This window comes from Copadichromis virginalis, linkage group LG5 (assembly GCF_057382275.1).
Source record: "Copadichromis virginalis isolate Kocher_CV1m ecotype Utaka linkage group LG5, C_Virginalis_male_GT1.1, whole genome shotgun sequence".
NCBI classification, from domain to species: Eukaryota; Metazoa; Chordata; class Actinopteri; order Cichliformes; family Cichlidae; genus Copadichromis; species Copadichromis virginalis.
In genome coordinates this window covers 20,768,007-20,781,529 of record NC_140622.1, presented here as the reverse complement: position 1 = coordinate 20,781,529, position 13,523 = coordinate 20,768,007, and the positions used below count along the sequence as shown (strand labels likewise).

Here is a 13,523-nt window from a genome sequence, read left to right as displayed (position 1 = left end):
TGTTAGCAGTTATTCTGGGTGATTTCCATTTTTTCTATAAAGTTAGGAGGAATAACTATTGCTATTTTTCTAACTTTTTAGTGTTTTGCACCCATCCATCCAATTTCATCTGATTATCCAATTCATGGTGGCAGGAGGGACAGGTTACCAATCTGTCACTGAGCTAAATAGAGACAGAAAATTCATCTTCACAGGCTTGGTGATGCAGTGATTAGCACTGTTGCCTCATAACAAGAAGGGCCTAGAGCCTTTCTCTGTTGAGTTTCAGTATTCTTTCCAGGTAACTGCATACAGTCCAAAGACATGTGTGGGATTAGGCTAATGTTCAACTCTAAAATGACCGTAGGTGTGTGAATTGGGTCTTTTGCCAGAAGTGAATTTATCCCAAGTGGCCACATCTGCCACTAAAAAGCGAGAACGTAAGTGACGTAGTAGCTCATCTATCTCACTATCCATCACAATTCACAGGTGGTGGCAATATTACTTGTGTGGAGTTTGCATGTGCTCACTGTGCCTGTACCGGCTTCCTCCCACAGTCCAAAGACATGCTTTTTAGGTTAGTTGGTGATTCTAAAGTGGCTGTGGATGTGAGAAGTGCTTGAATTGTATAGAATAAAACACTGCAGAAATGTTTGGTTAAAATGTGACTTTTAGTCTAAAGTGCTCTGAGTGGTCAGTAGAAAAACTCCAAATGCAAGTACATTACATTAAAATCCATCCTAAGGTCAAGGAGGCTCAAAAACAGTCATTAATAGTGCAAATTCCTATTATTCACCGGCAAATGAAAGAGTTTGAGTTCAGGAGTATTATGACTACACTGAAATAAAAAGCATGAAAATATATGTATCAGTGTGTCAATGGACTGACTATATTACTTTTGTTAACACGGTGATAGAAAGGCCCCGATATCCAGTCCCACCACCCTTAATGTGGGAGTCAACAAATAGAACCACTCACAGCATGATCATTAATGATAAGATCGTGATCATCACGTTTTAATATGATACGTGATATACGTTTAAGTGATATACGAAAAAGTGTGGCAAATTTGTATTTTGAGTTATCAAAAAAAAGTTTAAGCAGGAAGAGTAGTAGTGGTTTTTGTGGAAGGATGAACGCTAAACACCTCTAGCTAAAGCAGAAGTGCCAAAATTGCAGTTCCTCTAATAGCCACTAGATGGTGTCTTGTAAAGCAAGTCAAACCTGACAGTCTCCCATGTTAAAACAATGCTAAATAGCGTTAAAGACCATGTTTAAAATATAGCAAAAAAAAAAAAAATGTACATAGGATCTTTTAAGATAAATATCAAAAATTTTAACAACAAAATACTAAAACATGAGAGCAAAAAAATTACTCCAAAACAAGTTTATAAATCTAAGTTTTAAAAACTAATCCACCAAGTCCACAGATCTCAGGCTCAGAGGGAGAGATGTCTTTTGTACTCTATCTCTATCTTTGTATGCTGCAGAGCCAGCAAGCCCTGATCACATGACCTCTGGGACATGCTGGAGATATATGGATGCAAAAGTTCACTGATGTACACTGATGCTTGTTTATTATCAAAATAAATCAAAACGAATCAAATAAAATAAAAATCTTAAAATGTACATGGAAGTTCATCGGGAGTCAGTTCAGCTGAATTAGCAACAGTGTGATATGTGAGTATTTACAAGAGTTTGTCAGTCGTGCAAGCTTCAAAGTTCCAAGGAAGTCTTGTTAAGATAATAACCATCAAAACAAATGAGCAACTTAAACCCAATGAAGTAAAGACATGAAAAATATTCAGTCCAGTTCAGAGCATGACACAGTGGAGTTTAACTCAATTTCTTAATCGATTTAAAGTGATAGAAGCAAAGATGAACCAGAGATTTAATGCAAGCATTCAAAGTGAAAAATCGGTCAAAGGTTACCCCAAGATTCCTGCGAGAGATGCTAGAAATGTGTATTAATTTGTCTATAAAGATAGAGGGGGCCCTTCCATGTGCAGCACATTGTGTGAAGGGTAGTGTTGAGGGAATAAACAATGGCATGGAGGAGGGAGAACAGTAGGCTGTTTCCATTCCCTGGAGGTGATGTAACCAAGGTGACAGTGTGTTTCCAAAAAGTTAAGAGAGAAGATGGTTAAAGTTTTCCCTTAGCAGCTGCATCTTTTTGCTGAAGACTTAGATTCATCATTCTCTCCAAATACTATGGGCTCTGGGAAGTCATGATACAACTCCACCTCTGTCCCCTGTGAGGCCTGAAAAAAAAAAGCCAACAGAGTTTTGAAAAGTCAATGGTCACACAATGCCACAATATATTCCAAAACCAACATTTTTTCCCCTAATTCCATAAAACTGTAACTCACCTGTTTGAGTGTGTTACTTGCAATTGTCTGGAATGCCTGTTCTAGATTTGTGGCGTCTTTCGCACTGGTCTCAAAGTAGGGGATGTTGTTCTTACTTTGGCACCAGGCTTGAGCCCTTTTGGTGGTCACCTGTGGATATACAATATCATTAATAATCATCTAAATTATACTCACTGGATGGTGTCAGGCTGGACCCCTGTTTGCTTTCAGAACTGCCTTATCTCTTTATAACAACAAAGTGCTGGAAATATTCCTCCGAGATTCTGGCTCATTCTGATTTCCAGAGGTGTGGACTCGAGTCACATGACTTGGACTCGAGTCAGACTCGAGTCATTAATTTTATGACTTTAGACTTGACTTGAAAAAATGTTCTAAGACTTGTGACTTGACTTGGACTTTTACACCAATGACTTGGGACTTGAATTGGACTTGAACCGGTTTACTTGAAAAGACTTGATATTTTACCCCAAATACAAAATCTAACATGCATATTATATAGAGATTGAAAATGTGACGTCATTCACGGGTAGAACCGCAAAGGATTCTGGGAACTCGTGGCAAGCGGTACTAGCGCACGCAGGCTTTCAATTAAAATCAGTTATACAGCGATAAAAAGAAACACAAGAAGCCGTTGTATTATTAACTGCAATAGCCGGTCGCATGACAGCCACGGGAAGCCGACGGGTAAAGAGATCGGTTGTTATCGGATTACCTCGTTGAAGAGAAATTGTTCGAGCCATGTTTCCGAAGTAACAAAGAGGCAACGGATGGCCTGGATTGCAGCCATTCAAAGGTCAAATATAACGTCCCAGAACCCTCCAGCTCACATGTTAGTCTGCTCCAAGCATTTACACAAAGGTCAGTGTTTTTTAGTAGTTAATACGTCATTTTCATAACATAACTGGTGATATAGGTTACAAGCAAGTCTGGCGCTGAACAGAAATTGTCGCGCTATGCTCCTTTGTTTATTGTGCATAAATAGTGAATTATCCTGACACAATATTGCGTTTCGCCTCTGTTATTATGGTACATTGACAAAAACATATACTTTTATTCACAGGATAAAACAGGTTTTTTGTATCACTAATTGCCCAGTACGATTACAGCATACAGTATTATTGTCACTGCTACATTTCTGTGATGCTACCAGAAATTATTTCCACTACTAATTAATTACCGTTGAGCTCAAAGGTCCTATTAATAAACGGTTAACGAATGTGTATTTATGACGACGATTCGTGAGACTGGTAAACTTATGATACGTACGATGGTCTTTACTTTCTACACGGTGCATTTCAAGGTCCTGCACCCATCCGTCAGTAAACTGTACCTGGGCTTGTTGCAGTGACCTGAAGTTACTAAACTTCATGAGTGTGTGCACTCACTCCAAGAACCGTATGATTATAAATATGCATATAAATATGCTACGATGAGATAGCTGACTTCATCTAACTAGCAAATGTTGTCCAGGCTACGTTGGTGATACAGTTTTTTTAATGTGTATGATATTTTTGTCATGCGATTTTAAAGCTGGTCCTACAACCGCATTCAAGAATAACATGCAGCGTATCTCAGAACTGTCGGTGAAAATTATTCTTGGAGCTAAGTTTAATTGAGCTGCATTTTAAAGAGGTGCAATTTCACAATTTGTGTATATTTTCTAAGTTCACTATTTTGTCATGTGTTGAGAAAAACACAGATTTTAAAATTACATGGTCTAATATTTACATTTAGCATAACTGCAACATTATTTTTTCGTTGTTTTTTTTTTTTAAAGACTCGAAAGGACTTGAAATTCAAAGTTTCAGACTTGTGACTTGACTCGGACTTTTACACCAGTGACTTGAGACTCGACTCTGACTTGCCTGACATTACTTGAGACTTGACTTGAGACTTGAGGATAAAGACTTGAGACTTACTTGAGACTTGCAAAACAATGACTTGGTCCCACCTCTGCTGATTTGACACAATCACACGGTTGCTGCAGATTTGTCAGAACAGTGTGGACACTTTGTAAATGCTCAGTTTCCTGTATTAACTGATCATAAAGTATGATCCAATGTTTAAGTCAAAAGTACAGATAGAAACTACATCACTCACTATTCTTATCTTCTTATCTTTAGTTGTGGGCCCACAACTAGGTCAGTTAGCCTAAGTGCTAAACTATCTGCCTTTATAGACAATTTGTCTACCAATAGACTGACAAATTTCTAAACTTTGAGATTACTTTGTGACACTTTATGGACATCAGCTATGTTTAAAACACTAGTTTATTAAGCTATGTACAAATAGCAAGAAACAAACATCTTTATTTATCCCATACAATAGCCTTTAGCCAATAGCCATAGCCTTTACTCCCTCTGCTCAGTATTGTAATTTCTCCTTTCTCACACATCTGTTATGTCCCCTGAGACGTCCAGCGGACACGGAAAAAGCAAGAAGAAGTGTTGAGGCAGAAAAATAGTGAAGGAGGCACTTTTAAGAGCAGAAATATATTTTCTTTTAATTGTTAATTAAACTAAAAGATGGACAAACTGCTATCAAAATAAAAACAAAATAAATAAACAAAATAAAACTTAGCAGTTGATTACTATACAAAAGAATGAGAGATGTAAAATGATCAAACACACCCTCCTCTCCAGAGAGTATGAGTAAAGAGCTCCCTGAGCTTTTTCTTCAGCAGCAGCTGAAAAACCAATATACACTGACTGGATTTGTGACGCAAGACTGCAAACAGCAAGAGGCACCATGAGATGGGAGGTTCCTATCCCACAAAAACTTTGTGCAGTAATCTCCACAAACCAGCTGTATTGTTTATCTTTGGGCTTTTATCTTAGTTTAAAGATGCAGAATTTCTATAGGTCCTTTGTATTCACTAAAGTTTAACCAACATGTTGCCATGCCCATTTCCAGTTTTTTGTTGTCCTTTGGAGAGCTTCCTAGTATTTGCAATCTGTTAGCAACTGAAACAATTTCAAGGAGGTTTTTGGTCAGCGGATACACATGTAGCTCCATGTCCTGAAGGATGTACATGTAGCCCTCAGGACCAGAAGTTGCCAGAGGGTCACTAACCAGTCTTTAGGGCTGTGTGACTAGGATGTTGAAATCTTGACCCTTGACATTATGTAGTCACAATTATTGTCACACATCCAAAGTGGCAGCCAAATAAACATCACACGTCAGTAGCGTTAGATGCAGAGCACCAGCAGTTCAAGTTTCTCTTCTCTCTGGTAAAATGATCGTAGCTTTGACCAGCTGTTTATCTGAGACTTCTAAAACACCATCAGTAGGCGTCAGGCAGAAGGATGGTGTCTGAGCTTTTTATAAACCAGACCGTACTCAGCAGAAAAGGCAGAACAAGCTTCCGGGGACTTATCTGTAAATTCACACTGCAGCATTATGGCTCACACATGCTGAGGCCAGTGCAGCGAAACCTCTATGCACTTGAATTCAGTGAAAAAGGTTTGAGTTCTGTTCTCAGAAAACACTCGAACTGGGTGAATATTTCCACAGGAGACACCTGTGCACCTACAGTAGCAGAACGAGAGCTTATCAGCTCCAATCACTGCAACCTAATATCTGTGTCAGCCTCAGTTTCTTTAGTTTAAACTCCCACCAACGCTGGAACTCGCTCTATTGTCCCTGCTCAGGCTGACATGGCATGCAAGATGGACCTACAGCTTAGCATACATTTTAAAACTAAGAGAAGGTTTAACAGAGAAATAATTAAATTGAATGAGAAGATCTGGCTCTTCCAACCCTACCGCACTCAGTGCTTTGGACTTTCCTTCCTTGCTTTGATTGACAGACACTAGAAAAGGTTTTACTCTGCTTTCATTTATGAAACATATGAGAAAAAAATAGTGTTTTTTCACAAAAAATATGTGAGAGTCTTGAAAGTTTATCTTTAAATCTTATCCATTTATAAATAGACTTGAGAGACAAAATCAACCTTGATTTCATAAGAGGCTGCTTTATCTTTTCCCTTACCTTAGTCATATCTGTGGCATGTAAACAGTCATCACATTGTTACTAACACAACAGAAAGTTTACTGCTCCAGCCGTTTAACTATAATATTTAGCAGTATTTCCTCAAAGATCATCCTAATTGCTTTCTTATATAAAAACAGGCAAATGTTATGTTATACAGTTTTACCTGGTCAGTTGATTTCTGTCCCCTGATGTCTGCTCATTCAGGTACATTCATCAGTGTTTTTAAATAATATCAAGTGTGATTTAGACAGTCGGTCAATAACACTTGAGGCAGTAATTTAATAGAAACACAAACACTCCCATCAGTCTTCATTTTAGTCAACATACATCTATCAGCTAATCTTTTAAAACACGAGCACTTCGTTTACCATCATGAGCTGGAAAGCACCTGCATTCTTTCTGATAGGAAATTCAATACCAGTACTGGGAAGTAAAGTTATCTATGCTATGGCAGAGACAGCCTTCTAACAAACATACTGAACCCGGACCTTTTTGTCTCAGGAATCTCATACCAACCTCTCTGTTTTCCAAGTCAATCTTGTTGCCTAGCACCACAAATGGGAAGTTCTCGGGATTTCGAGGGCTGGCCTGGAACAGAAACTCTTCCTTCCAGTTGTCAAGCGATTTGAAGGTTTTTTGCGCTGTCAAGTCAAAAACCAGCACACAGCAGTCTGCTCCACGATAGAAGGCAGCATTCAAAGACTGGTACCTTTCCTGGCCAGCTGTGTCCCAGATCTAGGCAATGAAAGAGAAACGCAGTTAGCACCAGGACACCAAGACTAGAGATAATGCAGAACAACAACGTCCTACTAAGGACCTGGAAATGTCTTTTCTCAATAAAGCTGTGCTTGAAGCCTTAAACATTAAATCTTCATTTGTCCTCATATGATCAAAGAGTCCATCTACATTTTATGCCACACCTGCAATACAACAACCTGGTCTCCAACCATCACCTCCTTCGTCATGAAGTCTGCTCCTATTGTGGCTTTGTACTGGTTACTAAACTTCTTGATGGCATACTGGTTCATTAAGGAGGTCTTCCCAACACTGAGAAAAGAAACAGCAGCACAACAGATTTATGAATGTGGTTAAAGCTTTTTTAAATTTCTATTCCAAGTTGAGTTTAAATAAAAGCAGCATGTAGTATAGACAGGTTGAAATATGACTGCTTCAAGCATATCACCAACCATTTTAACATGTGGTCTGTATAGCAGTATAGCTGGTTATATTGTCTGTATTCATGTGGTAAAGGAAAATAAAACAAGAGTAGGGTAATATTATCCATCCATAATAAGAGAATAGATTCAGTAAATTCATTTTCATCTTTGATCAGTGCAAATACGTAATAATCCACGTGAGTGAGAGAGCGGTGATTGGTACGAGGAAGCAACTCTGACAATCAAGAAAAATGTTTGTTTCGCTCTCAGTTGTGGATATCTGATAAACAGCTTTGTGTTGTTATGCACACTTAAACCACCTTTATTAAGTAGTTTTAAACATTCCCTTAAACAGTATTTCAGAAACTAAGGTATAATTGTGCATAAAACAATAGGATTAACTAAGTCTTACATGCAAGATACATAGCTAATATTCTGACTGGCGACAGCTTATTGCACAACAACAACAACTCGTGCCAACGACGAAGTAACACACTTTAAAATTACATTTAAAATACATTAATATCAAAACCTCACAATGAATCTCCCAGGAGGACGACTTTCAGGAGAACCCTCTTCTTGGATGTCATTTTTCCACAGCTGCATTAAGACAAAACGCAAGAGAGTTTAGTTACTAATGCTTTCCTGACTTCCTGTGTTGCGTTTTCATGGCCCTGCACCAATCATGTATGAATGCCACTCATTCCAGTCATGTACCTTATAACCTGTTTGGCAAATCAATCCAACTCCTCCTCAAACCAGGTGACATCAAATGTTTCAGCTGATTTCGGTGTCACTAAGCTGACAGCACACAGATTTCAATTCACTGTCAAGCTTTGTATGGTATAATTATGCAAAACAACCACAATCACAAACATAACATGAGTTCTGTTCAACATGCATTGATTAAAGAATTTGTTTGCCACACTGGATATGACTGATCTAAGCCGTGGCTCAGCCACACCCATTGTGTCAACTGGATCTAACTGTTGTGTAATCTTTTTTGAACACGTAAGTGAAAATAAGTAAGTGAATATATATTGTACTGCTACCTTTAAGTGTCGTGATCAGCTGATATATTTTAGAGCCCAAAGCTTGAAGTAAAAAAAAAGAAAGAGAGAAATTAGATTGTTTGTAATTTTGAGTCTCTGTCTCAGTGTTATTTCCTGTTTCATTTTGATAGTCTCTTGTGTCACGTGTTTTGTATTGCTTCCTTTTTCTTATTTTCCTTGAGCAGTTTCAGCCAGGGTTTCTCATTTCCCTAATTATCTGGTGTGTATTTATTGTCTGACTCTCTCTCTGTTTATTGTTGTGCCCTCCCTCTCTGCTGTGTGCTCCCTTGTTCCTTGTGTCTCCCCCCTCCTAGTTTTGTATTCCTGGCTCTAGCCCTGCCTTGTTTTGCGTTTTATTTTTGTGTTTTTTTTTTTGTTTTTTTTTTGGCCTGTCCCGTTTGGCTCTTTTGCCATCAGAATTGTTGTCTAAAGGCAAAGAAAGATGCCCAACGGATTTACTTTACCAAACTGACCATCCCAGCCTTGCCGTAATGGTCCATTTGATTCACCTTTTATTGTTTATTTTATTTTCACTTACTGAATACGGGACAGACTTGACTGGGGGAAAGAAGGGGAGAAAGAAAGAGGGAAAGAGAAACAGCTGAGAAGAGGGACGGGGGAGAAGGGCAAAAGACAAAAACCAACAGAACGGGCAGAGAAAAAAAATGCATATATCAATCACCTGGATCACCTGCTGAGAAAGAAAAAAGAAAGCAAGCAGAAGAGAACAAGAGTAATAGAATAAACAACATCACAATGATATATGGGAATATGACAGTAAATACTAAATGTTAAACATTATTGTGCAGCACATAAGATCAACAGAACACAGTGTGCTTTGAGGTAGGAGCCAAAAAGTGTGTAGTTTGTGGGTGTGATCACCAGTGTGTACACCTGTGAGCATGGACGCGCTTGTTTTTTGTTTTTTTTAAAAGGTTCCTTCATGTAATAATCTGCTAGAGAGTGTGGGGGGGCCACAGCCCCGTCCTCCAGGGCGTGAAGCAGGTGTGGAGGCGATCAAAACTCCAGACATCCAGAGGCCCCCAGAACACAAGAGACCAAGGAAGACCAACAGAGGGGCAGCTGCGCCACTGTCCCGGAAAGAGCTGAGGAGAGTCCCAGATGAGGGCTCACTCAGCAGCCGCGGAGCAGAAGCCAGGGGGAGTTGCAGTGACGCGCCCGTGAGCTCCGCCGGCAGCCAGCTGCGCCTGAGTGACCGAGCCCCAGGCCGAGAGGCCGGGGGCACCCCACCTCCGAAGTGGCCCGAGCGAGCCCCAGGCTCCAGGCCCCGATAAGCGGCCGCCAAGGAGTGAGCCGGTGTGTACCTGGACGCCCATCCCCGGACACAAAGAACCACCAACGCACCGATGTCTGAGGGGGTCCGCCACTGGCAGGGAAAGTGGTGGTAGGGGGAGATAGGCCTCCAAACCCTGGAGGGCCTGAGATGTCCCCAGAGAGGTGGCGCCTGACACCCAACCTGACATATAGACACAGACATACAGGCACACACAGATACAAACATCCATTCCCACCCTCATGCTCTCATATGCACTTACTCCACACTCAACCAACGTGGAGACAGACATAAAGAGACGTTGTACACACGATCACACTCCCCAAGCGTACTCTACAAACCGGGTCTAGGTGCCCCCGCCCCTGGAGGGGGGAACTGCACCCAGACCCAGGTGGTGTTTCCCTTTTCCCTGCGGTGGGGGGAGGCAGACCGCCCCGACTCCGCAGCAGCAGGAAGGCTCCACACTCCAGACCGCAGTCGGACGGTCAACTCCTCCTCCTAGTCCTAGCCCCCCTGCTCCAGCAGGTCGCAGAGAACGGGGGTGAGAGAAGACTCCGAACCTCCCTCCACCCGCTCATTGTAATGTTGATGCATGTGTGTTCTAAGGTGCATTTAAAACCCAGGAGGGCTTGGAGCTACCTGCCAGAGAGCAGCAGGTAAGCGCATGGTCCCTCCTGCTAGCCCTCAATGTCTACGTGTATTTAAAATTGAGAGGTGGGCAACGATGCCAGGGGTGAGGTGTACACCCTGATGGTACTTTGGACTCCGTGTATCGTGCCCACCCCCAAGATCCTATATGTATGTGTAATGAGAGTGTGAGTAATGTGAATGTCTAAGTTGTGGGATAAAATTGAGGCAGGGGCAGCCAGAAGGGGACAGAGGGGGGGTAGCCTCCTCTGCACCCTGGTGACATACCCCTACTCCAAGGCCCTGCATGTGTGGGTGGTTGTGGTGGAGCGGGAAGAGGGAGGCAGCTGGAGATGGGGAGGGAAGGAAGGGAGGGGCAAGTGACCCCTCCCTGGGGCCAGCTCCCCCGCTGACCCCAGTAGGCACCCCCATACTCCGCGACCCGCCAGGGAAAGGGGGCCCAGGCCCATCCAGACCGGGGCCCAGTGCAGCAGCGCCGCCCGGCCCCACAGAGCCCGGGACAGTCCACCCAACCCCACCACAGAGAAAACTGCACCCACCCCACAATCCACTCATCTTCCAGACTACATAAGACAATAAACACCCAGGCTGAGATCTTCCTCCACCTCTCCTGTATCTCCCCCTCCTACAGAGGCAGCTCCTGAGGAGAGGAAAGCTCCTGCAAGATGTGACAATCTCCCCCACCAGTTGAAGAGCCCCCCAGGCGGTTCGACGCACCGGCGGCACCCTGCTCTAGGGCTGGGCCCCCATGCACCCACCCGCCCACAACCCCGGCAACACACCAACCAGGACCCAAGCCCCCGAGGCCCGGTCCGGGTCCCAGCCCAGAGACGGAGCGCCCCCAGAACCTCACGCCCATCCCGGACCCACCCAGGGGCAGCCAGGCTACCAGGTCAGTAACCCACGTCCGTCAGCACAGACCCTCCCCTAGCCCCGCTGCACGCAGCCGCGAGGAAACAGTCACCGGAGAGCCAACAGAGCCCCTAACCGGACATGACCGCTACCCCGGGTTGAGCCCCCCAAGGAAGATGCCTCCGGGGAACCCCCCGACGCCCTAAGCCTGTCCCTACCCCCACACCAATCACAACAGTGAAGGCGGGACCAAACTATGACCCCCCACCCCCACTAGGTGATGGAGCTGATCAAAGGAGCCCAGAGCAATTGATCTGATGTGGTGGCAGAGGCTGTATCAAGACTAATGTAATCTAATAGATAATTTCTATATTGGTTAGAATTAAGATTATTTTTATTTTTCCAGTTCATGAGGACTGTTTTCTTGGCTATGCATAGGGCAGTGAAGATCATATGGGCGATATTCTTTTCTGAAGTGACATTATCTAAGCTGCCCAACAAACACACTAAGGGGGAAGTTGGAATGTTACATTTCAGACACTTCGATAAGTCTTCACATATCTCGCGCCAAAACTTCTGAACTGGTGGACAGAACCAAAGAGCGTGGATATAATTGTCCGGTGAATTGGTTTGGCAGTGTGAGCAGTTGTTGGTAGACGTAAAGCCCATCTTGAACATCCGATGACCTGTATAGTGCACTCTATGTAATATTTTGTATTGAATTAATTGAAGACTGGGATTTCTAATTAGATGAAAGGTTTTTAAGCAAATCTGAGACCAGAAGTTTAGTATTTTTGTGTTTTTTTTAATGTAAAGACTCCAGCGTTAAAGCTTTTTTGACTTCTTGTCTCACAAGTTATGCATCTGGATCCTTATCCTGCCTGCAGCACAGCCATTTCATGACAGATTTCATAAGAGGCTGCTTTAACTTTTACCCAAACCTTTGTCATATCTGTAGTAAACGGTAATCACAGTTTTACTGACAAAACAGAAAAAACTAGTGCAGCAGCTCTCTGACAGTAAGCAGTATTTCCTTAAAGCTGATTCATAGCATACAGGTGTATTCCTGACTCAGAATATCCTTTTAGAGCTCAAGCATGCATATTTCTACCAGTAAACTATAAGCCTGTTGTGTCTGGCCTAATTTGGCCCACTTTGCAGTGTGTTACATTTTGCAGTTAATGGTGGAATATCTAAGAGGGAAAATATTTCACAAACTGAATTGTTGCTGTTACAACACTCGAATTCAGCGAGCTCTTTAGAACAACCCATTCTTTCACAAATGTTTTTAAAGGTAGACTGCCTGTCTCAGTGCTTGAGCTGTGGCAATGGGACTGAAAACACCCGAATTTAAAGATTTTGGGGAACGAGGTCCAGTAATTTTGTCCATATAACATATCTCAGTCTTTATACTCTGCACAAGGTCTGTTGGAAAAAAGTTGATGGTAGTGTCAGACAGAATTGAAAAAAGAAATCTGTTGCATGTGTGGCAACAGATTTCATTTTGTCCTCAAGCTTGTTGGTACAAGAAATAGTTGTTGTATGATCAGACAATCACGGGTAGCTGCGTGACCTGCAAGTCACAAATGAAAGAAAAACTATTCAACACAGAAAACAAATGTGACAGGACATGTTTGCCTGCAACGCTGGCACAAAGATGTCTAGCATATTTATTTAACATAGACTGTCTATTTAAAGACGTCAATATTCCCCCAGACAAAATTTCACAAAGAGGAAGGGGCATTTTACGATGCTTTTTATGGACAGAAGCTTTATCACTGCTGCGCAGGGAAAAAGCCTAAATAACTTTTTATGTCCTCCATCATTTTTCCTGGGGGGTGGTTTAGGAGTCATCAGCGGATCAGATTGTCTGTAGTTAGATCCCCAGCTTCTCTAGTCTGCATGTTGAACCCTGAGTTGCCATGTTTGCAGGTATATTGGGGGGGATTTACCATGTTTTCATTGAAGTTCATTGTTCCATCCTGTGTTTGAAACTTTTGAGTTCAGGAAATTTGAAATGGGTGAACAAGGAAGTGAGTTAGTTCCAACTTGAAAACTGGAATTGCCACTGAAAATTAGAAGCTGTAGTGCCCCTACAGGCCACTTGCTGCCTCTAAAAGTAAGGCAAACAATGCCCAACTAAATAGGTGGATTTTTCTAACTCAGATGGATAAAATTA

The 13,523-nt window shown here is 42.2% G+C and overlaps 1 protein-coding gene across 2 annotated transcripts; it reads right to left on the bottom strand.

Annotated features, from left to right (window-relative positions):
- Positions 1-1,534: 1,534 nt before the first annotated feature.
- On the bottom strand, positions 1,535-8,279 carry LOC146709580 (ras-related protein rab7-like). 2 transcript variants are annotated; one of them, XM_085456619.1, is made up of 6 exons: positions 8,216-8,279; positions 8,036-8,098; positions 7,262-7,388; positions 6,858-7,076; positions 2,349-2,477; positions 1,535-2,240 (listed from the first exon to the last, which is right to left on the bottom strand). In XM_085456619.1, the coding sequence occupies exons 2-6, from the start codon at positions 8,086-8,088 to the stop codon at positions 2,136-2,138; spliced, it is 633 nt and encodes a 210-aa protein (XP_085312745.1). In that variant the 5' UTR covers positions 8,089-8,098; positions 8,216-8,279; the 3' UTR covers positions 1,535-2,135. The 2 variants fall into 2 exon arrangements, with proteins under 2 accessions (XP_085312745.1, XP_085312744.1); XM_085456618.1 differs by lacking the exon at positions 8,216-8,279 and having other exon boundaries at positions 8,036-8,171.
- Between the last annotated feature and the right edge of the window lie 5,244 nt (positions 8,280-13,523).

Coding starts and splice junctions, on each gene's coding strand:
- LOC146709580 (XM_085456619.1), bottom strand. CDS start 8,088: ATGACATCCAAGAAGAGGGTTCTCCTGAAAGTCGTCCTCCTGGGAGAT. Junction 7,389..8,035: donor GTCCTCCTGGGAGATTCATT/GTGAGGTTTTGA, acceptor TTCTTTTCTCAG/TGTTGGGAAGACCTCCTTAA. Junction 7,077..7,261: donor ACCAGGTTGTTGTATTGCAG/GTGTGGCATAAA, acceptor TTCATTGCCTAG/ATCTGGGACACAGCTGGCCA.